The sequence below is a fragment of the Phaethon lepturus genome, unplaced genomic scaffold (assembly GCF_000687285.1).
Source record: "Phaethon lepturus isolate BGI_N335 unplaced genomic scaffold, ASM68728v1 scaffold39479, whole genome shotgun sequence".
NCBI lineage: Eukaryota > Metazoa > Chordata > Aves > Phaethontiformes > Phaethontidae > Phaethon > Phaethon lepturus.
The window spans coordinates 1-27,293 of NW_010564859.1; the positions used below are offsets into that span (position 1 = coordinate 1).

The 27,293-nt window shown below is 39.5% G+C and overlaps 2 protein-coding genes across 2 annotated transcripts in view; one reads left to right on the forward strand and one right to left on the reverse strand.

The window, feature by feature from the left end:
* Positions 1 to 1,454: 1,454 nt before the first annotated feature.
* On the forward strand, positions 1,455 to 16,213 carry LOC104626952 (cartilage-associated protein-like; the record flags this gene model as incomplete). The annotated part of the gene is made up of 4 exons (XM_010295004.1): positions 1,455 to 1,583; positions 3,157 to 3,302; positions 5,745 to 5,828; positions 15,676 to 16,213. Coding segments are annotated over 4 exons (419 nt in total), but the record flags the coding sequence as incomplete, so codon positions are not given.
* An 8,627-nt stretch (positions 16,214 to 24,840) lies between these two features.
* Positions 24,841 to 27,293, reverse strand: part of SUSD5 (sushi domain containing 5) — a 41,538-nt gene continuing 39,085 nt past the window's right edge. The window contains exon 5 of the mRNA XM_010295003.1: positions 24,841 to 26,120. Within this exon, the coding sequence (XP_010293305.1) occupies positions 24,841 to 26,120 (1,280 nt within the window). The remainder of the gene's footprint in view (positions 26,121 to 27,293) is intronic.

The following is a 27,293-nucleotide window of genomic DNA, read 5'->3' on the forward strand; positions in this document are numbered from 1 at the left end:
ACCTTAGTGATTCTGTGATTCTGTGACATTAGGATAACCCCCAAGCCCCATAAAGAGTACAGTGTCCATGCTCAGCTGTGGTTGGCACTTGCCGTCATCCTTCCTCCCTGGAAGGAAAGGACAATTCCCAGCAGTAGTGGTTAGAAGGAAAGGTAGGAGTTCCTGAATGATGTCATCACAGTCCTGTGCATGTACGTCAAATATTTTATTCTTGAAATAAGAAAATTGAAATTTACTTGCACTGCCTGGACTGAACTGTGCTCTTGCTCCAGAGAAACATATCCCACCTCCAAGGTTTTTACTGTAGAAAGTAAATGTAGCAAAGAATGTTAAGCAGAAGTATTTGGTGATTGCTTTAGGTAAGTATTTATCCCTGAGCAATGAGTTATGTCTGGAATCCAGCTGTCCCCATTGAATGGGATTACTTCACTGAGGGACTTGTGTCTCTGGCTGTCATGTGCTGGCTGGAATTGAACACTACTGTGTCTGGAGACATCACTGCTCTTGTAAAAGATGGGTCTGGCAATTTAATTTGGCCAATCATTTTTAGTTAGCTTCATGGCTCTTCGTGTTCAGAGTTGTCAGAGATGAAAACAGGGGAAGGGGCCTTTGCTGTTCTTTTGCTTTGGTCAGAGACTTGCTGTACAGGCTTAGATAATTTCCTTTCACTTGCCAAATGTGGCTAACAGGGAAACTAAGGCTTTAAAATATTTCTGTTTGATGATGTTGTCTAATGTTATGTATCCTGAAAATGCTTGTAAATCTTTGCTGGAAGGTTTTCTCAGAATATATTGTCTTGAAGATAAGATCACCTCTAGTCCTGTCCCATTATAGCAAGCTTTTGTAGACCGGGTAAGCTTGTGACCTTAACATTTCTGGCTGAAAGTTGTTCTGTAGCGAGCAGCATATTTGTGTCTTTCTTCTCTTTTAGAACATCCAAACTGCAGGCACAAAATGCGGTCATCTCTGGAGGTTTATTTTGCAATCACCTGCTGTATTTCTCTGTGACACAGTTGTTCTCAGTAAGATGTGGACCTTATTCATGCAATAATTTAATGAAATTGCAAAGGCTCGCAAAATTAGGGGAAAAAAAAAGCACTGTTAAGTTCACAGTTAGAAAATACTGGGATACTCTTGTAACGCTCTGTATATACGCTACCACCACAGGCTGCCTGTAGGTGTCAGGGAAACCTAACCGCTTGGTTCTCTGGAATTGCCGCGTTGATACATTTGAAGTCCAGACCCCACTGATTTTTACAGAAGGGCTGAGTACCAGTACTTGATATGTGCTTAAGATGGAGTTAGAGATGCTCAGTACTTCCAGGCAGCAAGATCCAGATGCACAGGTCCCAGGAGAGCATTATAAGGCCAAATTTTAATGGGTAGCTAATGGGAGGGGTTATAACAATTCGCTGTGCGCTATCCATATCTGTGTTGTTGTTTCTTCTTTCTAGATCATTATATTGAAGTCCTCGCATGCAAAGTGCAGTGCGAGAGTAATCTGACACCCATTATAGGAGGCTTTGTTGTTGAGAAATTTGTGGCCACCATGTACCATTACTTGCAGTTTGCTTATTATAAATGTAAGTAGTGATTTAATGGGCTTAAATAACATTGGGATGATGTGGGACAGTTTCCATTCATAATCTTTTCCCTCTAGTTATAATGCTTTATCATGTAAATAGTGGTCTCCAGAATCTGCGTTTTAACCTGTTCTGGGACAGAAAGTCTGAGCTGTCTGGCATCTTTTTCGCCCTGTAGTTAGCAGACATGCAAGATAAATGTTACATATAGAGCCCATGCTCATAAAATTGTCCATGACAAAGTAAATTGCTGAACATAAGTCCCGTAAGGGCTGCATTTTGCTCAGGGCAGGCCCCTCTCTTTTGAGCTATGTATGGTTGTGACTGGTTTCCATTGGGAGTTTGGAAAAATGAGGCAGTTACAGAGTAAGTATGATCTGATCCATCGCTGCCCTTTGTTCTTTATACGATACCTACTCTCAGCACAAGTTGTTTACCCTTTTCAGAGTTTCATATAAATGATAAATGTTCATCATATGTATTTTAGATGTTTAAATGATACACCAACTCTTCTGCCTTTTTGAAGTAACTCATAACATCTTAGGGTAAACAGTGTCAGCCACTTCCTATACATTGGAACATGTGCAATGACACAGACCCATTTTGTACACCTGTGTACAAAAAAAACATGGTTTGTGGCAAAAAGCCATGATGGTCAAGCTGTCAGGCCCACATGGTTGTTAAGCAGTTGAATGCATAGCTCTAACATGAAGATTTTTCTTAAACTTTTAACTCATTCAGAGAGAAGAAAGATTGTGACTTCAAGGCAACCCATTTAACATAATACTACTTATTCTATTGATTAAATAGTCAATATTCAATTGACTATTTGGAATTTTTTCCACAGACAAACCTACAGAGTATTTCAAACCTTTCACTTCTTCCTAGTATTCTTATAATCCTGTCAGAATGGGGCAGATGGGGCTAAATGGGTTTTGAAGAAAGAGGGGACTACTTAGCAGAAATTGTAGTGTTGTGGTGCTCAGTGATTACACATTTGATGATAGGTAAATCATTCAGTGAATTTTGTGGTTTCTTGAGGAACTACCTGCACTGTAAAGAACATATGTAGCCCCTACAGCTACTCCTGCAGGCTCCAACACCAAAGGGAAGACACATCCAGCCATGTAAAATCAAGCCGTTAATGACTTTTGCTTATGTTGTTTGACTACACGTTTTACACATTGAATCTTCCCTCTTTGTCCATTCTAGAACAAAGAAGTGGGGTTTTTTAATTGTTTGTTTGTTTGTTTTTTAATAAATGCCCTAACGGGAAACACCAAGCTGTGGGCTGATACCTCACTGATCCTGGGATACCTGGGAGGGGACATTTGGTTAGGATTTTCATAGAAAACCATCAGAGATAAGTCCCCATTTTTGAATCATGGCCTTAGTTGTTTCAGAACACAAAAATAGCATATAGTTTCTGAGAAGAAAATTTTTTTTTTTTTGCAGCTGGTGAGGAGGTAGAAAATGGGTCCTGTTTCCATCTGAGTTTTTCAGAGCTTAGATATTAGTAGGAATTTGTTCATTTACCTTATCTGGATTTTTTTTGCTTATGTTTATTAATTAGTGAATGACATGAAGAATGCAGCTTCTTGTGCTGCTAGCTACCTTCTATTTGACCAGAAAGATGAAGTAATGAAACAGAACATGGTCTATTATCAGTACCACAAAGACAAATGGGGACTTAAAGAAGAGGATTTTCAGCCCAGATCGGTAGGTGGATTATTTAAAATGCCTTCTAGATACATTCAGATATTTCCCTGAAACTCAGTGGGTCAGAGGTTGGGAAAATGGGGGTTATCTATTGGTTCTGGAATTAAACACATACTGTTTTATTAAAACCATAAAGTTGTACACAGAGATGTACTGTGTAATGGAAACAGTGAATGTAATTATAGTTCTTCCCTTTATGTTGAAATACACTACAACAGGATATAATACGATATGATGACAAGTGAATTCATGCTGGTACTTGTCTGCCACGTATGCATATTTATATCTTTATCTACCTCAATAAATACAGCAGCTGGCCCCTGAAATCTCCTGATGAAAAGATCACTCCAGTGACATTTGGGCTTTTGTCAATCACTTATTATTTGCCAACATGTAGTTGCCCACCTGCTTGTTATTTCAAATTCTGTGGGCATTGGAATGTGTCCGGATGTGATAACCCCAGCTAAACTCACTTTCTACTTACTCCACTTAGAACATAGTTGAGTGGATGAGGACAGAAAAAGGCTCAGGACCATATTGCATCTAATTATCTCAGAATACATGCTGCAAAGATCCAACAGTAAACATCAGTTCATCCAGCAATGATTGTGATCTGGCTTCAAAAAATTACTCTAAAAATGGGTTTCTATGCTGTTCTTAAATTTCCATGTCCAAGGATATTTTACATATAAAAGCATCTTTGCTGTGTTTCTGGAGTCCTGCAGCCTGGACTCTGACAATCAAATTGGATTTTTTGTCATTTCTTGTTACCAAGATTTCTGTAATGCAACTGAATTAACTGCTTTGTGGCACCTGAGTGACTCCTTAGGCATCAGTGGTATGTGCTGTACAAGTAGTTAGTCATTAGTGATACATGTTCCACAAATTAAATTTAGTGCCTTCTCTTTCTCTTAGGGCATGACTTCCCCATGGAAGAGTCATTTGAGTTAACCTAGCTGAAGCAACAGCGGGCACCCCACAGCGTAAATTCAAGTTGCCTTTCCCGTGTTGCTCCTTCAGACACCTCAGTCACTGAGACCTGTACTGGCCCAAAGGCATATCCCTTGATTCTTAATGCTGCATTAAGCTCAGTACATACATGTCGTGCTTAGGTGACCGTCTTTACCTGTAGCAAAACTGCAGAACAGTTCATGTATGCACCTTACAGGTTGCACCGATTTGATAATTATGCTTTCCTTCCTCTCAGGCCAGCTAGCTCAAGTCAAAAATACCACTCCGTTTGAGTTCAGTGTTTTTTTATTTGTGGACAGCTGTTGGGTTATACACACCTTATCTACACACTGGAAACCCAAGCCTGCCCTACAGGACCAACGGAGACCAAAGACAGCAAAAATGCATTTGGTTCTTTCAGGCAGCAGCAGCAAGTCTGAGCTCACAGGGGAAAGGGAGCACTCTTTTGTCACTGCTTTTTGGAACAGAACTGTGCCGTATAGCCATATTGGAGACAATGTTTGGCAGTGGTGGGAATGAGGGCTAGCAACAGTGTAAAACTGCAAACAGCAGACAGATTTGGCATACATGTGCAGAGAGGACAGAACAAGGGCCCTACACACTAACTCTGAATGTTTCATTCATAACTTCTCAGGAGCTGGTGACTACAGATAATTTAATTTTTAAATATAAAATATTAAATGCACACAGCTGTATTTTCTTGTACTTTGATCCATGTAACTATGAACAGAAGTTGCTTGCTGTCCTAATCACTTGCCATGAAAACCATAATGCCTCTGGTTTATTTTCACAAAGTGGAACGGAGTGACAGCAGCATTTGGCTCTGGCACTAAGGTTTAGATGTTCTTGTGAAAGACGAAGTCTCCTGTTTTCTTCCCCCAAAAGAGTTAAACAGGATAATGAAAGTAGATTACTGTTGGTACTCACAAATGTGAGAGTAGACGGCTGAGCTAAACTGTGCTGTGCAGGCAAACGGCCGGGGAGGTGAAGTGGGACAGGTGGGTGACCCTCCAGAATTTCCCTACCCCAGACTCAGGCTGTGGTGGTGAGTCATTATCATGCAAAATAGCTTAGTGTCTCTTTTTCCCAGAACTGCCTGCTGCCGTACGCCAGCGCACAGGGAGACAGAGGCTTTCTCACGTCCAAAGCCCGCTGGAATGCAGGCACAGGCTGCTGCTCAGCTCTGGCAGTCTCATTCCTTATTCTCACACTCGCCAGTGCTTTGAAACATGAGAGAGTAGAGTGCTTTGTTCTTCTCACACCGATGGAGCTTGTGCTTAGATCCACAGAAGACATCAGATACGCTACTTGCTGTTCTGCTGTTTCCTTTCTCAAACTTTATAACCCCCCCCGGGATCTACCTTCTACTAAATCTGGCTCTGACTTCAACGGAATAATTTCAGGTGACATGTGATGACACTCCCTTGCCTTGCTACCCTAAAGTAACATAGAAATTCTGCTTTTTGATAGGAGGCAGTTCGATACCACAACATAACCACACTTCAGCTGGAAATGTATGAATTCGCAAAGGAACATCTGATGGATGATGATGAGGTGAGTTTTCTAGAAAGGAAATCGTGGTCAAAAAAACTAGCTATCACATTAAAGTGAAGATGATACATATATGGAAGTCCAGGATTTGGCTAATACGGAAAAATCTTGTAACCATGGCAAATTTGTCATAATTTTTTCTTTTGTAAATAGAATATAAGAAACAAACCCCCAAAACATCATGTACCATTTGAAAAAATACGGGGCAGTATTAACACAGGGGTAAATATAATGCACTCAGCCCACAAAAGAAGAAAATCCACTTTGCAAGCTATAACACCAGGGGGCAGAGGAGTAGTATATATATTTAAACAAAATGTTTTTCTGTTTGATTTTTTTTTCCTGAAAGGTTGTTTAAATTAGATTTAAGGATCCTTATAATTTTGTCCAGAAGTAACCCCCTAAATTGTAATTTTTGTCAAAAGGAAGTCTTGTTATCTGTTATCTTTTTCTGCACTGTAACATTTTGGTCACCCAGTCTTCTTAAATGATTGGAATTCAAGGCCAAATAACATATAATGACTACTATTAGACTAGAAATATGTAAAGTGGATTTTTTGTGCAGAAAAAGTAGTTAAATTGTTGAAAGGGCATTTCTTTGTTTCCCACAGCTGAAATTAAAGTATAAATCATGGAGGCTTTGGATTTCCTTTTGTTTTGCTTTGTTTTCAGAACCTTTCATTTAAAGATTTAAAAAAATCTTCAAATGGTAGAATAGTTCGTTGCTGCCATTGGCAAAGAGCTATGTTCTGTTATTGCATGGGGCATGGTGCTTGTAATGAACACTGCTGAAGTCTTTTTTAGTTAGAAAAGAGAAAGATGGTTTATGTTAAAAAAATTAAACTACCTTTGCAATTTTTATGTTATCCAGCACATAGGGAGAGATAATATTTTATAGTAGAGAAGTAATAACATGTCTGTGCTGCCTTCAGTATGCTAGTGACCTGAAAACAACTCTATACCTAAAATTCCATTGCAAGGTTACCAGACTTTAGGAAGACTTTCCATTGTGATAAAACTCTATGAAAGACAGTTTAATAAGCTTGTTATAAGGTTAACCTTAGATGAGGACTAGTCTGTATGGATTTTCATCAGGGTGTGAAATACTTGGGCATTTTTTTATATTCCCTTGTTGGTTTGTGCTTTGCCCGTAATGTTTTCTTATGTTAGACATAGACTTAATTTATACTTTTTCCCTCCTTTCACATCTGCTGCTTCAAAACACAGGGATGAGTAATTAAGGAAGGAGAGAAGCAGTCTGTTGTGAGGGCTTTCCCCATATGTTGTTACAAGAAAGTATTATAGAAAAAATCTTCAGTCTCAAGCAGTGTGTATAGAATAAACAAGCATTCATTTGCTGGCATTCATTCCTGTAGCCCATTTCACTTGTGCAATTACAAATGACCTTGCAATCTGCAGGAGGGAAGTACAGTGAAAATGTCAATTAAACTTTTGGGGAAGTGTCAAGGAAGTCACAGTACACTGGATTGCGTGCTTGGGTTAAACAACAAAAATTACTGGGCTTGGGCATGCCACAGATATCCCTACCTCACACTCTCGTCATATTAGGAAAGTTATCATTCTCCTCTCCTGGGGAAAAGCTGAAGGACTTCTGTGCCCTCCCTTACTAGGGCTGAAGAACTTGGGAGGGGTGGAGGCTGTCCATGCCTCTGTCTTGGCTCTGGCCTTTGGTAGTGAACTCATAAATCCCTGGCTACCAGAACTTCTCTTTGGCTGCAGGAGCCTTCCAGGGAGTCCAGACAGAGCAGGAATAGCACAAAGGTAAAATCGCTACCTTGCAGTTTCTGCTATATAGGCAGGACCTGGTAGTGTAAGTGGAATTTTTTTTAATATTTCTCCTGGCATGGATAGAAAAGTTTATTCTATAGGAATGCTGAAAACTGATGAAAAACCCAGATAAGGTGTTACAGCAAAAGCTTTATTAAAAATTGTTAAGGATGGAGGCAACCTCTCTTTTTTAGTGCACTCTATTTATTTAAACCATGTGCTTCTTGGGCCATAGGCCATGCCTTTTGTGAGTTTCTGTGGTCCATGTTTGCTGTCTGTGCAGTTGCTTTTGGGCCAACAACCCCATAAAATAATCTGTGGAAAAAAATAATTCTGTCTCCTTGAGTGAAGCAAAAGTATTGATGTGGCAAAAGAATCTCTTCCTGTGTGAATATGCCATTATTCCCAAGTGGAGAATCTCACTTTATTCAGATTTCTCAGTGCGCCTGTATCCCAGATCATCCATGTGTCTTTTTAAATCCCATTAACAAAGCAAGTGAGAACATGTGGCTTCTTCCAATAATACATTGCAGTAATTGCAGAGGCTGGAACAGGCAGTAATGATTTCTGCATATGTCACTACAAGAAATACTGTCCTGTTCTTGGTAGTTTATTAATGTTTTTCCACAAGGAAATTAAAAAACCTAGTTCAAACATTAAACACAGTAGAGGTGACAGAGTATTAGCGCCAACTAGCTACAAATTATTTTTTCTTAAAAGTAATTATTAAATATCCTTAGAGTTTTCCACAGTGAAGTTAAAAACATTACACAGTGTTGTCATCTCAGATGGCCGTGGATAGTCAAGCTTCTTGATTTTTGTTCAGATGTGTAATACATAAAGGCTATAATAGATATAACTCCTAATATTGCACAGATTTAAATAGCAAACTGAAATGCCATTAGGAGCCAGGTACTCAGCTAGTGTAGATATAACTTCAGCAGTACACTAATTATATGAGACATGTTTCTGCACCATAAATTCCTTTTTCTTGAGGTTTTTTTTTTCATGGATAGCTACTTAGCTGTTCTAAATTACCTAAGAACCACAAGTATTTGGCTGGGATGATCCTACAATGTGATTTTTCTTTCAGTACTTAATCAGTAGGTGAAAAACTGTTGGCAGCTTTGACGCGCTTTTTTTGGCATCCTGTTCTTTTTATTTGTATATAATTTGTGTGTCCATTTGTATAGTAGCTGAAATTCAAATGCTCCACTCCTAACTGTGTTGCAAAGGACAATACGTGTTGAAATAATGTGACTGGTAGAAAGAGAAGATGTGGAATAGCATCAAAGCACGAGGACCCAGTGGACTACTGATAGCAAATAATAATCTGAATTCAGCCTATTTCTCTGTTTAGGAATCGCTAACAACATATTTTCGGCTTTATTAACTCACTTTTTCCATAAGTTCAAATGATTTATACAAGTGCACTCGTAACAGCAAGTTGTAAGTGCAGACCTATAAACCCTGCCCTGCCTGTGGCCTCAGATCAACACGCCGCAATAGCACCACTCCACTGGGAAGAACTGGTGGCAGCTGTTTCAGAGAGAGTTGGCAGCTAATTGGCATTGTACGGTCCCTGTTCAACATACGCTTCTTTAAAGGAAAAAGAAAAGGAGATTTCATCATCATCATTTCCTAGTAGAGGCGCTGCCCACGTGGCTGGCTCTCCAGAAGCTTCCTGCTTACCCTTCTCACTTTTTTACCACTGGATATGTATTTTGGTCAAAGGTGTTCCTCCTTCCATTTAAATCACCAAGCAAGCATGGTTGAGCTTAAATGGCAGGATGTCCCCAAGCTGCAGGTACTGACATTAGGAGGAATTTTTACCTGCCCAGATTTTATTAAGCTTCTGCGTGTGGCATAAAGCAGCCAAGAGAGCATAAGCAGAGCTCAGAAAGCCACTAGAATGCTTCTGTTTTCAGTGCAATGGGAGCAATGTTGAAGTTGCTCTGAAACTGGCTTGACTCATGTTTTATAAGCATTATAAAAATGTTAAGAGGAAAGCACATTTATTGGATTACTGTAAAATTCTATTGTAATAACTGCAGTGTACTGCGATCTCCCACAGTATATGGGAAGAGAACAATTACATGTTCAGAATATATCATTAAAAAATGAAGTGGAAAAATATTTGAGAAAATAAGTTAACATACATGTAAAGAACAACTAAGCTTTTCTAATATTTAAAAAAAACCCAAAACCAACTAAAAGCATGTGACAGTGGATCACACTGTGGACTCAGCATCTGAAAAATAAACAAGTTAAGGGCCAAATAATTTTTCTGCACAAAGAATTGAGGGATTTTTTTTTCCCCTGCTAGAATGCGAGGAATGTCCAGCCCGATCTGTACTGCTCGTGGAAGATCTGGGAGGGCTTTGAGGTGGTTACAGTGAACTCGCGTGTTTTAACTGAAGGTTAGATCAAGGAACTTTTTCTTGGTCGAAGGCTGAATAAACCTTTCAGGCTGAGCCACTCATCGACACATGCCTTACTGTTATCCCAAAATAATGTCGTTCTGCACCAAAATGTCGCTGGCCAGTGGGCTGTGTGGTGTGTGCTTGCAGGCTCTATCAGGCCCGTGGAGCACATATCCTCCACAGTCGGCCATATCAAACCTTTGCCTTCTCTCTTCCAAGATGGTTATTTATCCTTGAACAAAATCTGCTGTTTTCCATGAACTTAACTCCTTGTCACTCCTCCTATTAGTTACTCAAATTAGTTACCAGGCTAGTTACAAGGCAGCCACTCATTAGTTACAGAGCAATCCTGACCTCTTCTCACAGAGGCCACCCCTGCAAGCCCTTGCACTGCCACAACCTTGCCACCTACACCCAATACATAGGTGAACAAATTCTGTTACTCTCAGCGTTGAACAAGTTTCCAGTCATTAAGGTCTTTGAACTTTATCAAAATCTGAATTTTTGCTGTGAAGAACAGCCGGGGCACATTTTGTGGGATAAATATTTTCCTTCTAGGTCATAGATTGTAAGGAAACAAAGATCCAGCCAATTCTTCTTGCCTGTGTATTGTCTCTTAAGACTCAGTTTGTTGGATGAGTTAGGATAAAGGCTGTTTCTTGTTCATTCACTGATAATCACACATGAAAGCATGTGCATAATAATATTTTTCTGTAGATTTTAATTCATTCTAGAACACTATTATTTTAATATTCTCACTTACTTCCCTGAAGAACAGGCTATCCCACTGCAGTGCATATGGAATCCCTATAGAAAAGGCCATCAGCAGATCTGCACAGAAAGTATGGCTTCTTTTTCCCCAGAACTTTTCCAGTCCGCACTGAAAAAGGACAGAACAGGTTGTAGGTGGAGGCAAGGACCCATGAATGATTAATGTTTGCTACGCAGAAGGCAATGCTTAGTCTTAGCAACCAAAGGCAAAGCGTCTGGGTCTGTCAGTAAGCAGTATGACAGCTACTGGTTGCTACTATTTTTAAATGCTGCTGTCGAAAGAAAAGTTGGTGCTGGACCATCAGTTTCAAGTGGGCCATAACTGAGCCATGTATTGGTAGCTGTTCCTCTTTGCTGTTTAATATCTGGCTAGGCGTCTTCAAAGTACAGATGTTTCTTCTGAAAGGTTGTGTTTTGTGTGTGTGAATGCAGCATTTAATATTGCATAAGGAAGGGCCAGAAACAATCCCTGGCCCGATGTGTACCTTGGTCTTGGACACTCAGCTTGCCGTAATAAGTGAGTAGTTCTGCATTTTTCTCCTTTTTAGGACTTATTTTTTCAAATGCTCTAACTTCGCTTATGATAGTGCATCAATCTCACTAGCCTGGGTTAGCTTATTCAGAATTGACCAAGAACTCTGTTTTAGAATTATTTATTATTATAATCTACCTACTCATGTACGCTCTGTAAAACCTTCTTGAATTACTTACTGTGGTACAAAACTTGTTCTTTCTGTTTGTGCCCCTCTTCAGTTGTTAATCTAAGCCAAGGGCACTCAGCTTGCAAATCTGACAGGTAATTAGAGGCTCCAGTTGATCAGATCAGCTTCTCTCATTCTTCCTACCACTCACACCAGTCTGGGAGCATTCCCCTGCTGCTGTTCGATATCATGCATCCCATATATCAGGCTATACCTGTTCCATCTTTTTCCCATACATCCTTGCTGTCACTTCCACTTTCCACTGACTGTCCCTGGATTGGGAGAGGTAAGAGGCTGGTAGCACAGGGAGGAAGGTCATGGGGTGCCAGCAGAACTGTTGTACCTGCAGCGTGTACGTGGCCTCCAGTGCAAACCAGGAGGCAGTGACTGTGGACCGAGGGCCAGCTTGCTAACAAGGACGTGCTTCGCTGTGGCTGACCAAGCAGCCCAGATGTGCGTACTTTCCAGTTGTTGGCTGCGTAACTATCAGGCATGTACTGGTCTGGCGGCAAACTTCTCTTCCCCGAGCTTAGTCTGACTTCACATACTGATGTACTAGCTACCAGCAAGACAGCTACATCATGCTTTGGGCCATATATTGCTCAACTCTGATTTACGTCAGCACCGTGTCTGAGCAGCATATTTATGTAATCTGCATTAGAACTGGGTGGCTGTTGTCCTCTCTAGTAGCTGGCAGCTGAAAGAATAATGGTTTTGCAGCTGACTTTGCATGTAAAATTTGCTGTCCTTCCTGTCATGGTAGGTGGAAGCCAAAGAGCACACCAGATAACAGGAGGAACTCTGTCACGCTGAACGCTTAAATCATATCAGAACAGTTTTCAGACTCCAGGTCTGCAGGTCAGCATGAAGGTATTAGGTATCTGCAGGCAGGAGGCTTTTTCCCTGGAATGAACACCTGTGAAATATTTGCTGACTTCAGTCATGCAAAATGCCTGATGTGGTGTCAAGTGAGTGCTAATGGGGCAAGCATAGTGATCAATCACGTCATAGCTGCTAGTGTGACAATGTGATCCGCTCTTCTGACGTGGCATTATCACCTTTTTATTAGGCTGCCAACCACAGTATGGACAACTTGCAAATGTTTTACATTCTGACCATGAAGGTGCAGACAAAGATATTTTAACTGTGGGGTTTGTTTGTCTTTAACTGTAATCTGAAGTTTTTGCTTTTTCAAAAATAACCAACATCCAGGCAATTATTCAGTTGCATTACAGCATATTTTCTGTATGTTTATTGTTTTGCAACTATTTTTATATTTTTGCCATAATTCAACCCCTCTTACTCCCCAGTACTTCTCATTAGACCACAACAGCTTCTGTCGAACATTCCTTTAGAGATCAATTTCAGACTCTGGAAATTTCTGATTTTAGTCAAAATTTTTTCAGATACTGTTACTTTTAAATATGCTTTTCCATTTAAAAGTTGGGCTTCTTACATGTTTCTGGATCTTAAAACATACCAGAAGAAAAAACTCTGAATTCTGTCTGGATCTTCTTTGTCTTCTGAAATATCCTACCTTACTGATGTGCATGACAACAATATGAACTGAATTAAGTTCCCATATGGTTGAGTTACCAGAGGTACAATATTGAAATCCCCATGTCTTCCTTATACTTAATTCTGGGTCATCTAGTCAGATCATATAATCATAGAGTAGATGTTTATGCCTTTCACCCTGCCTCTCAGACTCTAACCTTTTGAGGGTTATCCTTGCAGGTAGACTGAGGAGAAAAATCCTTTTTAATATCCATTATTCATTCATTAAACTATGATCCTGAGGTATAAAAGAACCAGTCTAAATTAGATCTTGGAGTACTGTAGTAGCCACTTCTATTCCCAATCTCATAACTCTGTTCAGAGTTAAGGGGACCTACTTGTCTGTAGTCCTTCAAGAGGCACGCAAAATGCTTGTGCCCACAGTTTTAGGAGCTGTGCTATAAAACTTGACCTGAAGTCCTCTGTGCCTCTGTTTCTGTAACTTTCCAACTCTTTGCATAGTGACTGTTGGACCTAGTGGCTATTTTCTTCGTGTGCATTTGTGAAGTGGTATTGAGTTCCTTCCACGACTGGGCTCCGTAGGCAATCAAAATACTTCTAACAAAAGAAAACGTGCAGAAATGTCGAATTCCTGTTTTCCAGTTGCCAGAGTTCCTGCAACCAGGAAGACAAGCGGGGAATATGAAAGTGCTGGCATTTTTTCTTGTGTTTTTATTGAATTGGATACTTAGACGTTTTGAACAAATTCAAAGCCAAATAAATTGCCATCCTTCAGGACTTGCTAAAACCACTTCATAGTTGCAAAAACTCAGCAGTCTTTTAAGATGGAACTGTGAAGCAGGGAACAAGAGCAGCAGTTATTTCAGCCAGCTTTCCTCCCGCTTTTATTTTTGTTTGCCTGGCTCTCATTATTTCTCTTCTTGATAATCACACTTCTGGCAAATGTGATGTTAATATTTTTAATCACCTTATCCATAATACAATTGTTGTATTCAAAATAGACAAAAATTCTCTATTTCCTCTTTTAACTGACAGAGGTTTTAATGCCCTTTCATCACCAGAATAGAAGACTGTAAAATTTTGAGTCTCAAACTGCATGTGTCTGGAAGGTGCTGTCTTCATAAGGAATACCTTTCTAGACAAAAATGTGCTTAGAATTTAATTAAGATGGTAAAATATTGTTTGCAGTTTTCATCGAGCAGACTCAGAAGCTTAATACAATTCACAAAGACTTGTAATGGGGGGTGAAAGGAAGAGGGAGAATAAGCATCCAAGCAAGGATGACTTGGTTTCAACATAACTGTTATAAGTTCTCATTATTTTAAACATGAAAGTGAGTAAAAGCTGATGAGATTTTCCAGCAGAATATTTTTCTATCAAAAAGTGATGATTTGTTTTTTGGAAAAAAACTAAATGACGTCTTAAGACCTTTTTAGAACATAGGCTTAGGTCAAGAAAGGAAGGACAAGAAAGTTTAAAAAAGCACGCAGTTAAATTAAAGCAGTTTCACAGAACATTGCAGTTATCAGAATAAAAGGTTGGGAATGTAACATTGAGCATCCACATCTTTCTTACAGTTTGGTATTTGAGTTGCATCAAAAAGTGAAAATATGCACAGGCATTCCCATGGGGTCTCCCATCTCAGGCAGTGATGTTTCTGAACTGTGCATGGAAAGCAAACCAGAAAATACTAGTGTTTCTGAGCGTGCCAGCAGATGAGCTGCTACAGTCAGTTTGGAGTAGACTGAGATGCTGCTGCCCATTTGCTGTTAGCTACTTGCATTTCACTACTAGAGGTGTTACCTTGGGCTGAAAGTGATTACAACAGGTTTTAGCGCAGTTACTGTGGCTTGATTGACAAGACAGTAAATTCCAGCTGCTGGGGGCTGTATCATCCCAAAGTACTCAGGCTTGACTGCAGGAAGACATTTGACAATGGTATATAACATATAACTATGTCAGGAGTAGTTTAAATAAAGAAAGTTGGATTGTTATGTTGTGTTGGTACCCTGTATTAGCAGAGTGGAGCTTGTAAATATAGTATTTTCTGGTGTGAATCTAAACCCAATGTATTTGTTTCCATTATGGAAAACATTCTAGTATCTCTGGTTCTTTACATTTTTGCTGCATTGAAGCATGGCATGTGGTTGAAAATGGAGAAGGTGTGAGTTGAAGGGTGTAACAGAGGACATAAACGGTTAGAGCAGACAGATGCAAAGTCATAGTTTTGCAAAACACTTTTACTTTGAATTTCGAAGCTTTCTAAAATTCGTTATAATGCTTTATGGTATTTTAACAACTTCCTAATTTAACAAGTGCCTTAAACTTTTTTGCCTCTACTTTCTGAGTTTGAGGATTTCATTGTCTATTTAAATACCTGAAAAAGTACAAGAGGATTTACTGTGAAGTTGTCCTGGTGTAACATTTCCTTCTTTGAAGGTCTGTATGTCACTGCAAGTACTTGTGCTACCCCGGTATGGGTCTTTACTTGCATTTTATAGGCTTGTTGTGCTAGCTTCTTTATGAAGGGTGTTAAAAAATATTTAGACATCTGTTATTGCAGTTTATGTTTTGATTTAAATGGTTTAAATTTTCCACTGATTTTGTAATACAGGTTTAACTTGTTTCTGTTGAATTTAATCTTTTCAGGGTGAAGTTGTGGAGTTCCTTGATGAGCTGTTAGAAGTAGAAGAAAAGAAGGAATCCTGATGAGTGAAATCACCACAACATATTTTACAAAAGTCAAGACTCACCATTGCTCCCTCCTATTGTTTTTTGTCACCTGTAGTTCCAGTTTAGATATACCTCAAAGTTGCCCTCTTAAGGTCCACCTTATGTCACAAGATCCACTCCTGAAAGATCACTTCCATGCTGCACTGACTCTTCCGTGAGCATGGCTTTTCACTGTGCATTTACAGAATTGGTGCTTATGGGTTTTCCTCTTGAGCTCTCTTTCCTTTACACAACCACAACAAAACAGACTATTTGTATTTTCTGGGCTAACACTAAGGCTCCTCATTTCAGTGCTGTTCGACTAAGTTATATCAAGAAAGCTAAATTCCGAAGACCTTTTGTCAGATTATGAACCACAGAAGACATAACAGTTCCTCTAGACTTTCTCAGTTATGTATTGTATTATTTATGTATGTCTTTTTCTGTGATGATGAATAAAGTGATACTGAATCCCAGTCCACCTGAAAGATGTTAAGATACATTTAAATAGCTGAAATAAGATGATTAACAAAGCACAACTAGTGATCTTGTAAAAATTGCTTAAACTATTCCTTAAGCAGTGTTGATCTTTCTCAAAAACGAAATTAAATTCCATGATGTGAAACTGAGGTCACTTAGAACTGAATAATAAATAATTCCTTCTTCCTACCAGTTGTTACTTTTTCTGTTGAAACAACTTGTGGTTCCCGTGTGAGATGGTGCCAAACTTGTAACAATGATGATCGATGTGTTTAGTATTCTCTTTTGTAGAAAACAGTTTGTATGTTTTTTTCAGTCTGATGGGACTATCTGCATAGTTTTCATCCAAAAGTAAGTATAGGTGGAGACTTGAGGCAATTTTAAGTGGAATCATGAAAAATATTTGCATGTGAATTCCTGACATTATCAACTATATGGCAGAGTCCAACACAGAAGTACTTTGAAGGCTCAAAAAATGCCATGTTAGAGATGAGAAGTGAATTGATCCACAAGACTACTGAAGAGCAGAAATCCCATTGACCTCAGATGAGGATTCAGGATTTCATCCTTTGCTTTCCCCTTTTGTTTTTAAGGATCAAGTCCTGCAAGTGATTCTATCCCGCTTACATTAAGGGGACACAAGAGCATTCAGTGCCTTTATGGCTGAACCCTAATGCAGCTGAATGGAAGTGAACTGCAAAACCAAAATCTGGTTTAGGTTTTTAAAAAGGCAAAACATGTTCTACACTATCTTGCTGAGTTGTTGCTGCTATACTACAGAAGTACAGTGTCTACACTATTGAGTGTCTACAGATAATAAGAAGGGGAATCCATAGGATCAGGTTTAAGTGTCCTCCAGCCTGTGACAGAAACGAAACATTGTAAAATGTTAAAGTTGTGTGTGAAAGATGTTTGGAAGATCAGATTGGGTTTTTTAGCTTCTTTAATATAAATCGCAACTAATCTGCCAAAGTCGCTGGGCAAACGGTTTTATTCTCAAAATGAAAATCTATCAAGAGCCTTTTAACTTTAAGAGATTTACCCAGCTCTACTTGTGGTAACGAGACCAGAATCTGGCTTGCTGTATGCCTTGACCGTATAGAGGGTATATCAAATTTCCTTACGCTTTTTGTTCCACACAATATTAGCACTCAATTTATTGTAATTTTATGTAAGAACATAACTTTGTTTTTAAAACTTACCAGCAGTTGATTATAAACCATCACTTACTTCCCCATGAAATACATGTATTCTAATACCCAGCTGGGGTAGCTTCTTTGGTTTGTCCCTAGTTTTCTCTTGCTGGAGGTATGTGTATGCTCTAGGGAGAGGTTACTGCTCTGGAGGCCTCTTTTGTCCTTCTGCTCTCCAACCTGCATAGGACAACTCCAGATTTCTTCCTCAGGAACTCAGCCGTTGATGAGCCATTGATCATATGCCCAAATAACTTCATCTTTGATACTCTAACTTTGGAATCCAGAAGTCCCACCATTAAAGGGCATGGAGCTGGTTGGAGGTGGATGTACCCATCTACATCGCCTTAGTTTTACAACATTTTTAGTTTACTTTTTTCTTATCGCCATTTACCAAACTGAATTAGGAGCTCTGCCAAGCACCGACTGTTGTCTGGCTATTTGTTTCTGCGGTGCCCTAGCTCTGGTGTGCTGTCTGTAGGCACTGCAATGCAAAACCTTAAAGACCTCAAGAGAGGTGCCTCTAATAAGAGGTTCCTGGGCCTGAGGTTTTCCGTAACTATGCATCTTGTGTGGAAATACCAAGATGTATGCATAAAGCTTCTAATCGCATTTTGCCTGTTTGTGAAGCAAGTAGCATAGATTACCTTAGGTAGGTATGAGGCGACAGAAAATCAGTCCCAGGGTCTCTTTGGTTTGCCACGCAGAATTATTTCTTTCCAGTTGAAGAATTTCTTTCCCTTCTCCTCTCCAGTGCTAATTGCCAGAGATTGCTATGATCTTTTTTAAAGAACAAAGTATGTGGTAAAATATTTTCATCCCACCAGTAAAACATTGAGCACCAGAGTTAACCTGTTTTGTGATTCATTGAACTTCAATGAGTGACACTGCGGACACATTTAGCACCTATGCATCCTAGTTTTTCCTCTTCATCAAACAGTTATGCAACCATTGCAGGTCTCTTGGGTATTATCAGCTTTCTGGTAAGCTTGTGATTCTGTCTTTAAGGTTTCCTTAGCTGATCTTTTTTCATGTTCAGTTATTTCCCCAGCTCTTGATCTTACAGCTAAAATCCCCTGCCATTATGCCTTCTCAGGTGGGGATTTCGTGATTTACTAAGATGTCCATTAGCCATTGATTTATTTTTCTAAAGCCTACATTAAGTCTGATGTCCTTTACCGTTCCATTTAACTTGAGGAGGCAACTGATACTTTTGTGGCCTCCTGAAATGGCATTGTGATCCTTTTTTCATTTTGTTCAAGTGGCTGTGGATTTTTTCTGGCTTTCTTAATTTCTACTACATATGGTCCCAAGCCAGTTCAATCTTAATAAGTACAAGTAGTTCTCAAACCCTTGTTCTTTTCTAATGAGAAATAGCTCCTCTTCCAGTTCTTCAGTATTTATTGTGGCTTTTTTCAGCATTCTCAGGTTCTTTTAACTGATTTTTCTTTTGCTGCTGCTATTGTTAAATGCCAACATCTACATGTGACTGTAATAAATTAGTGTCTTTTCTTCCACTTCTCTGATCCTGCCAGCTCTTCTTGGGAGGCGTGCGGGAATATGATTCTTGTCTCCCTTCTGCCACCCCAAATTCTTGCAGTTGTGAGTTGTCTGCCTCAGATGTTAGCAGCTTTTGCCTAACTCAATGGGATATTTAGACTTTGTCTCCATTTCTTTTTTTGACAAGGCTTACAGAATGATGCTGATGCTCAGGGAAGCGTTGTTTTGTTGAAGACACCATGTTTCTTGTGACTGCCTCGAATGCAGCATTGGTCCTGTGTGTCTGCTGACCTTGGGCTGACCCTGGAGATGAAGTTCATATTGACCTCGGTGGTAGTATTGTTTGTTGTAGAGCCATACAATTAGGCTTTTTAATAATTGCTCACATTTCTAGTAACAAAGCTGGCTATTTGGGTAGCTGCTGTTGGCCTCTGATCCTCCGCTGCTGCCCACTGCAATAATTCTGAGCATGTCATTCAGTCACCACTTTCAGGTGAAGGGTAGATGAAGTCCATCTTCTGGCAGATAGCTAGCACAAGGATCTGTACATAGTGTGGGTCCTGTGCTTCATCTCTTGTTGGGTGGGGTCCTCTGTGATGGGGAACTGCTTAAAAGCTGAAGATTAAACTGAGTCACGAACACTGGCGCACTGAAGTCGGTATTTGGTTATGTGAAAAACATGAGTTCTGGCTGTCAGGACAATCTTTTCTTATGTAAGAACCAAAGCTTGGGCAAGGGAAGAGATTCTCAGGTTGGAAATCAGGGTATCTGACAGACTGTGCTAAGCATATAATATTTTTCAAATTAATACATGCTCTTACTGATAGTTATTCTTCATGTATTACCAGCTTCTTGCTAATTCGTCCTCATAAACAGCAATATTCATTAAAAAAGGAAGAAGGGTGGTAGTGATTTTTCTCCTCGAAATTTAATTCTGTTCCCATATAACAGCATCGCAGGCTCCATACTTCTGTGTCTCAGCAATTCTGATAGCCAATAAAGTCAGCTACGAAAAACAAGTACTTTTAGAATGATCAGTTCTGGCAAATTCAATGGGAATTCAAATGTTCTGCTGGGCCCCTTCATTCATCAGGGCGATTCTGCAAGCAGACCTTCATTACTTCTGTTGACAAAGCATGAGCCAAAAGCAAATTCAAACTGCTCCATTTTCCAGAGCTTTACTGCTTTGGAATGCTAAAATATAAACCCAAAAGTTAGTCGGATGCTGTTCTCAGTTCACCTGGAAAGCCCGTCCGATCAAGGAGGTGCCATTTCTTTATACTTGCCAGGATAAGCTTGAGGTAGAATTAAAGGTGGGTGTCCTCAACACAAGCTATTCCTCTGAGAATCCTATAGCGTGTCCGGCTTTACAAAGCTTTTTCTCAATACGCCATTGCAGTTAATGCCCACTGTGTATCTCCACACCTTTTAGCGAACTGTTGGTCTGTATTGATAACGAAGGCAGACATAGAAAACCTTTCAATTTCTAGACAGTCTTCATGAAAAATGGTTTAAATAGCATGCAGATTTTACAGCTCTGAAAACAGAGTTGTGATTAGACAAAGATTTGTTGGATTATAAAAGTACAAGTGTTTATTATGGCTGGTACTGAGAATAAACAGTTGCCTGCATATGCCAGCTACTATGGAAATATGTTTTTAAGTTCTAATGTGAGCTGTAAACCAAAGCTACTTCAGTTAAAAAAATTCAATACTTAAACTGTGGGGAGAAGTAGTCAGTGCCAGAGAAAACATTCCCATTTAATAATGTTTGAACATAGAGCTGTGATGCAGTTTGTAGCAAGGCAGTGAGAAAAACCCACAACTAATCCTTCATTGCAGCTGTCTGAACTTTTGGTTGTCTGCCATACTTTAAACAGCGACTTCTTTTTTCTGGTGACTCAAGACTTGAATGACCTAGTGTGGAGAGTTTAAGCTATATACAAAAAAGAAGTTAAGTAAGAAATAGCCGAAGTAAGTTGGGTTGCAAACCCAGCAAATCAGGGTTTTGTATCTCAAGTCCTCTTCGGTGCCTAGGAAAAAATATTAAAATAAATAGATACTTATTTATTTATTTATTTTTGGCAAGGAAATATTCAGTGGTTTAGACACCCATGTCTCCTCCCTCCCCTCTTCCTTCTCCTTAGCGTACTGATGATATATGGAAACTAAATTCTGTAGAGAGTTCTGAATTTTTTAAGCTTATAAATGCTAACTTTTTCTGTAGAAAAACTTTCGAAGTTTTCTTTGATTATTTTTAACTTTCTCTTCCCTTTGATGTACCTCATGGGTAGGCCTTTTAAGTGGCACGAAGTAACAGATGTGCTTTTTTCCTGATTAATTCTTTTGCATAGTAATGGAACTTGCTTACTTTCAAGTGGAAATATGGGGGTCAGAGGTGTAACTTTATCTAACTACTAACTTTAAAGAAAAAAATTTGTGCTTTATGACTTTGCCCCATTCTCACTATCACTTAACTGAGAAGGGATGAAACATTTGTGTATTATCCTGAACTAGCTTGAGAAATCTAATAACTATCTAATAATTTCTTGTTATGACTAATTTTTTAAATTGTCAGTCATAGCTACATATTCTGATATTTCACAGCTACATATTATGTCGTATCTTTGCATTACAAATTATTGGATATAAAAAAAACCCATAAATTATTTTCACTGAAGGAAAAAAATCTATGCTGGCTTCAATGCCTGTGGCAACAAATCCCCAACATAACAGCTTTTGAGGTACAGTATGCAATAAGGCCGTACAACGCAATAAACCCTATATTGTCATCTAGCTGGCGAATGAAAGGACAAGCACAAAAATTGAGGAGATTTCAGACTGAGAACTTACTGAATACCTAAAATCCATGATCCCAGTGTTTCTGTACAAAGGGGAGCAAATAACTCTTGGTTGCAAGGGCTTCGACCCTCAAACACTGCCTGTAGCTTTGACGTTACATTCGCCTGACAGCAAATTTATACAGGGCTCTGCCCAGTTGCAGCAGCACATGATCTATATGAAATGGGGGCCCAGCAGTTGTTAATAAAGAAAAGGAGAGGAAAGGGAGATCATATCTCAGTCTTCTGGACATGTTGTAATATGTTGTAATATGTTGTAAAACGTGCCTTCCCTAGAAGAGGATGATACATGACTTTTATCACAGAGCAACAGATCGATCTCTTAATGACTGAATGTCACCATCATAAAATCACCCCCAATATTTCCCCCTTTCCTTTCTCCTTTCCTAATCTCAACCCACAGCTGGCACTTTGAGTTCTTAAGTCCTGTAATAAGTAACTTATCCCCTACTGTATTTTGACCTTATCATCTTCAGATTTTGTATTTACTGTACTATATTTATTGTTCACCACCCCTACTGTCTTTGACTAGCCAAGTTTCACACACAAAAGGACGTCTAAATCAAATGTATCATTCATGGGCTGTTTATGCCCATCTGTTTATTAGTTTTTCCAAACTCCCTGAATCATTCTGGTAAAGTGAAAACCATGAGTACAAACAGATGGTGCTGCAAAAGGGGGTAGATGGTCTTCTGAAGCAGAACTGGGCTGGCAGCCCAAGCTAAGCACTTCTTTGCTGATTTTTTTAGTATCAAAGTGTCTTCTACAAGAATTATCCAAGTAAGTGGCAGACCTATCTTTTCTCCATAAACATGTGGGCAAACTGGATGATTTGCACAAGAACACACGCAAGCGTTTCCTTTCCCTTTTTTGGTAACTTGATTTTTATTTAAATACCTCCAAAGCATTATGTTAATGTACATTTTCTTCTGGTTCATGAATAACAAGTATTTCTAAGTCTCAAATAAAATCCCTGTACAATTTGTGTTTGTAATTATATTTTGAGTCTCATTTTCACATGTTCAGCTCCTGAGCCAAAAAGTATTGACTTTTCATTTTGAATGATGCTACACAGAACCGTAACACATACTTGTACCTTTCAGTTAAACAATATTTTTAATGGATGTTCCTGTGTTTATTTTTCAGCGTATTTCCATGAGATTACAGACGGTATGTTTTCGTTAACAGTCTCCATAAAGTTGCTTAGTGCGAAATCCATTGTTTGTTTTTTTTTTAAATGTTACTGCATAAAAAAATAGTTTACAACAGAAATTCTAGGTTACTTCATAGTCTAGAATGCATTAAAAGCATAAAGTCATGCATATGTCAGAGAACACAATATTTACAAATCTGTACAGTCTCTGTCCTTTATTTACTGCGGCTCTTGCCAGGCAATTAGATTCAACTCTTACCGCTCTGAGGTCAAAATCTCCAAGATAACGTATAGCCGCCGTCTAAAAATCCTTTGTTTTCCTTACCAGCACTGAGGCGATGGCTGTACGTATGACGGGCCCAATTCTGCGCTCCGTTTCGTAAAGTCTACCTCCCGCGGAGTTAGAGACGCTTACCACTGTGACTCAAGGCAGAACATGGTAACGGGTGAACTCCACCCACCACCTTTTCTTACTCCAATATTTTGACGTGTTGAATTACTGGCGTATTTTGGCTAAGGCTGTACAACAGAGTGGCAGATGAATTTATTTCTGACCTGCAGATTATTCCCAGTTGCCAGTCTTTCTCCCGTTCATTCAGAAAGTTAAGGAAGAGTGTTTCATACTGAGCTCGCCAGAACTATGTTAAGGCATTCTGGAAAACATCCTCCCTTCTCTCCCTGTTTATTTTCAAAACTGTTGGAAATGGAACATGCTGTTGGAAGAGCCTCTTTGTTTTCACACCGACACCCAGTCTAAAAGCCAAGTGTTTGCATTTTATCAACTGGATGCAATTTCTCCCTTTCCCAGGTTTGCTTTATCTTTAAAACCACAATAAGCAGCATTCAAAATGGATACCCATTTTGCATAGTCAACGTCCACCCCAGACACCCCTCCAGCTGATGAAAGAGCAGAACGATGAAAATCAGTCCTTCCACAGATTTCCTATGGCAGAAGGATTATACATGGCTTCAGTTGCCGGAGGTACTACTGGCTGCGAATCAAAATTCAGTCTCTTGGTCAGTCGGAATCGTGTTCAGAAAAGCAGCTGACTTTATATAAGGTTCCCCTGGAAAGTGCTTCATCACTGTTGGCTCTGTAGTAAGAGGCCATTCATCATAACACCTGGAATCAAAGGTGCTCTGAGTCCTCTCCTGCTGATGCTCAAGGAAGAACGGCACTTACAGTATTCCCTGAATTCCAGGGAGACATCATAATTTCTATAAAAAGATTAGTATAAGAATAGCACTTCTTCACTAAGGCTAAAAAAACACCTTCCAGAAAAATAGCGTAATCTGTGGCTTGTTAAATTCACAACGTTGAGGAAAAGTACCTTAGTAATCATTGCAATACTATCCATTTAAGCACGGTAGCAAATAGTTTTTCTTTTTAAGACACGTCAGGTAATAATTTGTTACGGTGTTTTATCCTGACCAGCTTGGGCAGGTTCTAAAAAAGGAACAAACACCAAATGTGTGGTTGCTCCAGAAACATCCTTCTCCCCTCCTTCTCTCCTTCTTTCCCTCTTCCTCTGAGAACAGACCAAGAAGGCCTGACCAGCCCTGCCATTACATTATAACCAGGTAACACAGAAATTAATCAATTAATTTATTATTAATAGGAGCAAAATGTAAAAGCGGAACAAATTGTAGCTGTAGTACCAAGCACGCTGTGTCCTGCTGATGTCTCCAAAAGACCCTTGTGATAAAAATGTACAGATTCTTTAGCTCTGGAAGGTTGCATATGCTAAACGGTGATTTCAAAAGGGTGATACCGTTTCTGTCTTCTATGTTCTTTCAGCATTTTTTTTTTTCTGCTTTCTGCACTGCTGGATTTTAGCATCCATGAGTCATGTAATCCTTCTAGCATCAACATGTTTTTCTTCTGATTTCTAGCATCTCTCCCAAAAGACCCCCGGTTAGACTTTCTGCATTTCGATGTGTTGGTGGTGGTAGTGGTGGTAGCAATGATGTCTGGGTTGACATCTTCCATTTAGTTTATAGACAGAATTTTTCTGCTGCCGTTTTTTGAAAAACCACACAGCCAGGACAGCTGCAACCAGTAACAAGCACAGAAGAATCACAATTACTGCTATGATGGCACCTTTACTTGACTTGGGACAATCCTCTCCCTCACATGGCTCGGCAGTGGGGACGGGCTTTTCTCCAAGGCCCTGGGTGAGATTTTCTTGCTTGGCTAATTCCTGGGATGATGTGTCAGTAATGATATCGGGAGCTGGTGCAGTGGTTGCTACTTGTGCTGGGTAGGCAGTTGTTTCTTTTGGTTCTGCATATGGAGTGTGATCCAAGGGGCTGACCATCGTAGAGGTTTCTGACATGGATGTTTTTAAGCTGGCTATGTCAAACAGTGTTGTTGTACTGGGCTCCTGAGTCACAGTTTCCAGAGATGTAGTTGGGTGGTCCCATGGAGCATCATCATAACCTCTGCTTACGCTCAAGTTCTCCAGACCACTCACTGATGTAAGTGGTACCGGTGTCTCTTCAGCCCCCTCATGATCTGTCCTCGTTGTTGCTGCCACAATCTGTGTTAAACCTTCCTCTGGAGCCGGGCTACCATTGCCCGGTTTTCTAACTTCTACGTGATTCGGCTGGTCAGTTGTGAGGACAACATCGTCTTCTGTTCCCATTGAACCATCAATTTTATCCCCCTCTTCATCATCCTCTACCACTTCTTGAGTTACTGGATACCCATCTAACCATGACTCGTCGGTAATGGCAACTGCATCTATCTCTGTCTTTGTATCATTAGTTGTGAGAATGGGTCCAATAGGGAAATCCTCACTGTCATAAAACATTTTGGCACCAGGTTCATCATAGGCTGTCTTCACTCCAATGTGGTTATCACCTTCAGAAAACTGGGCTTTAGTGGAATCATCTGTCTCTTTCTCCGATTCAGGCTCACTGAAAGCCTCTGATGGAAACCAAAACAAGTTTTTTTGGCTTAGGAGTGACACGGGGGACTCAGTTGGTGCCCTGCTTTCTTTTTCAGAAGCATCTGTGTCCTGAGTAACACCTTTGGTACTTCCAGTTCTTCCTTCCTCTGAACTTTTACTGAAGGAAAGCTGTTCTTGCTCCTGCTCGATTTCCTCTTTGCCATTGACACGTTCATTCTCAGCAATAGGTAATGATCTGTCATCAGGAAAATTGTCTTCATAGTCAATGTGTGCCTCGGTTTCATCTAGAAAATTTAAAAAAACAAAACAAAAAAGCCAACATTTAATTTCTCCAGAAAAACACTGGGCTCATTTGCTACAAGAAGCCAAGAAGAAAGGTGCAATGAGGAGTGACTTTCAGACAATCCTTCAATTGTATTGTTTATTGGAAAAGACGATGGTCCACCATAAGCTGGTAGACAATATCAAGTTTAAGAAAAAAATCAGGATAGGTGTCAATGCTGATTGCTAATATCTTACCTTTCCGGATTTAAAAATGTACATAAAGAAATTACTGTCTGCACTTAGAGGGTTTACTTCAATTACTTATTGTTTTCTCAAACCTTTGCTCTCCCTAACATGACTCTTTTTGCCAGACTTGAGGAAACTTTTTCATCGTATTCAAGAAGGAAATGGGTGTGGAGAGGAATGTATAGTAAAAAGTAATCAATTATTATTTGGACTTTTAAAAAAATAAAAGCCTACTAGTTTTGCAGAAACTTCATCCCTTTTGAGACAGCTGATTTTGAAGGATTATATTCAGTACTTGTGTTCAATTTTTTATCATTACAGTACTTTTCTTCAATGACCTTGGTGTTGCAGTGATACAATACTTGGGGCCAGGTGAACTGAATGGTCTTTCTTATTCCCTGACAGCTCTTCAGAGCTGCCTGAGGAAGACCCTCACCCTGACACTGAATTCTGCTCATCTTCATCTGAAGAAAGATGCACCCATGACTGCAAGGATAGAAAACTCTGGCTCCAACACTTAAAACCTAACGCCTGGGTATCAAGATAATACCGTCTGTAATCAATTTTTGGGCTTCCAATTTTAAGAAACTAAATATTACCAAAAAGAAAAGAGAAAAAAAAAAAAAGAAACCAAAACCAAAGCAGCAAAAAAATAACTGAGTGCAACAGAAGGGCATATTCATCACAGATTTTGAGTTTGATTTAGAAATACTCCCCATGCTGCAACAGACCTATCACTCATAGCAAAACAAACTTGACTCAAAGCATGAAAATAAATGTTTGAATTTGAATGAAATAATGCATTTTAATTTATATTTTTTCCACTCTTCTAAAACCTGAAAACTATATAGGGTGGTTGATTTTCAGCTCACAGAAGTTTTACTCCATAGAAAGTTGATGTAATTGCTGAGATTTATGCTGGCATTAAAAGTCCTAGAAAACAGTGC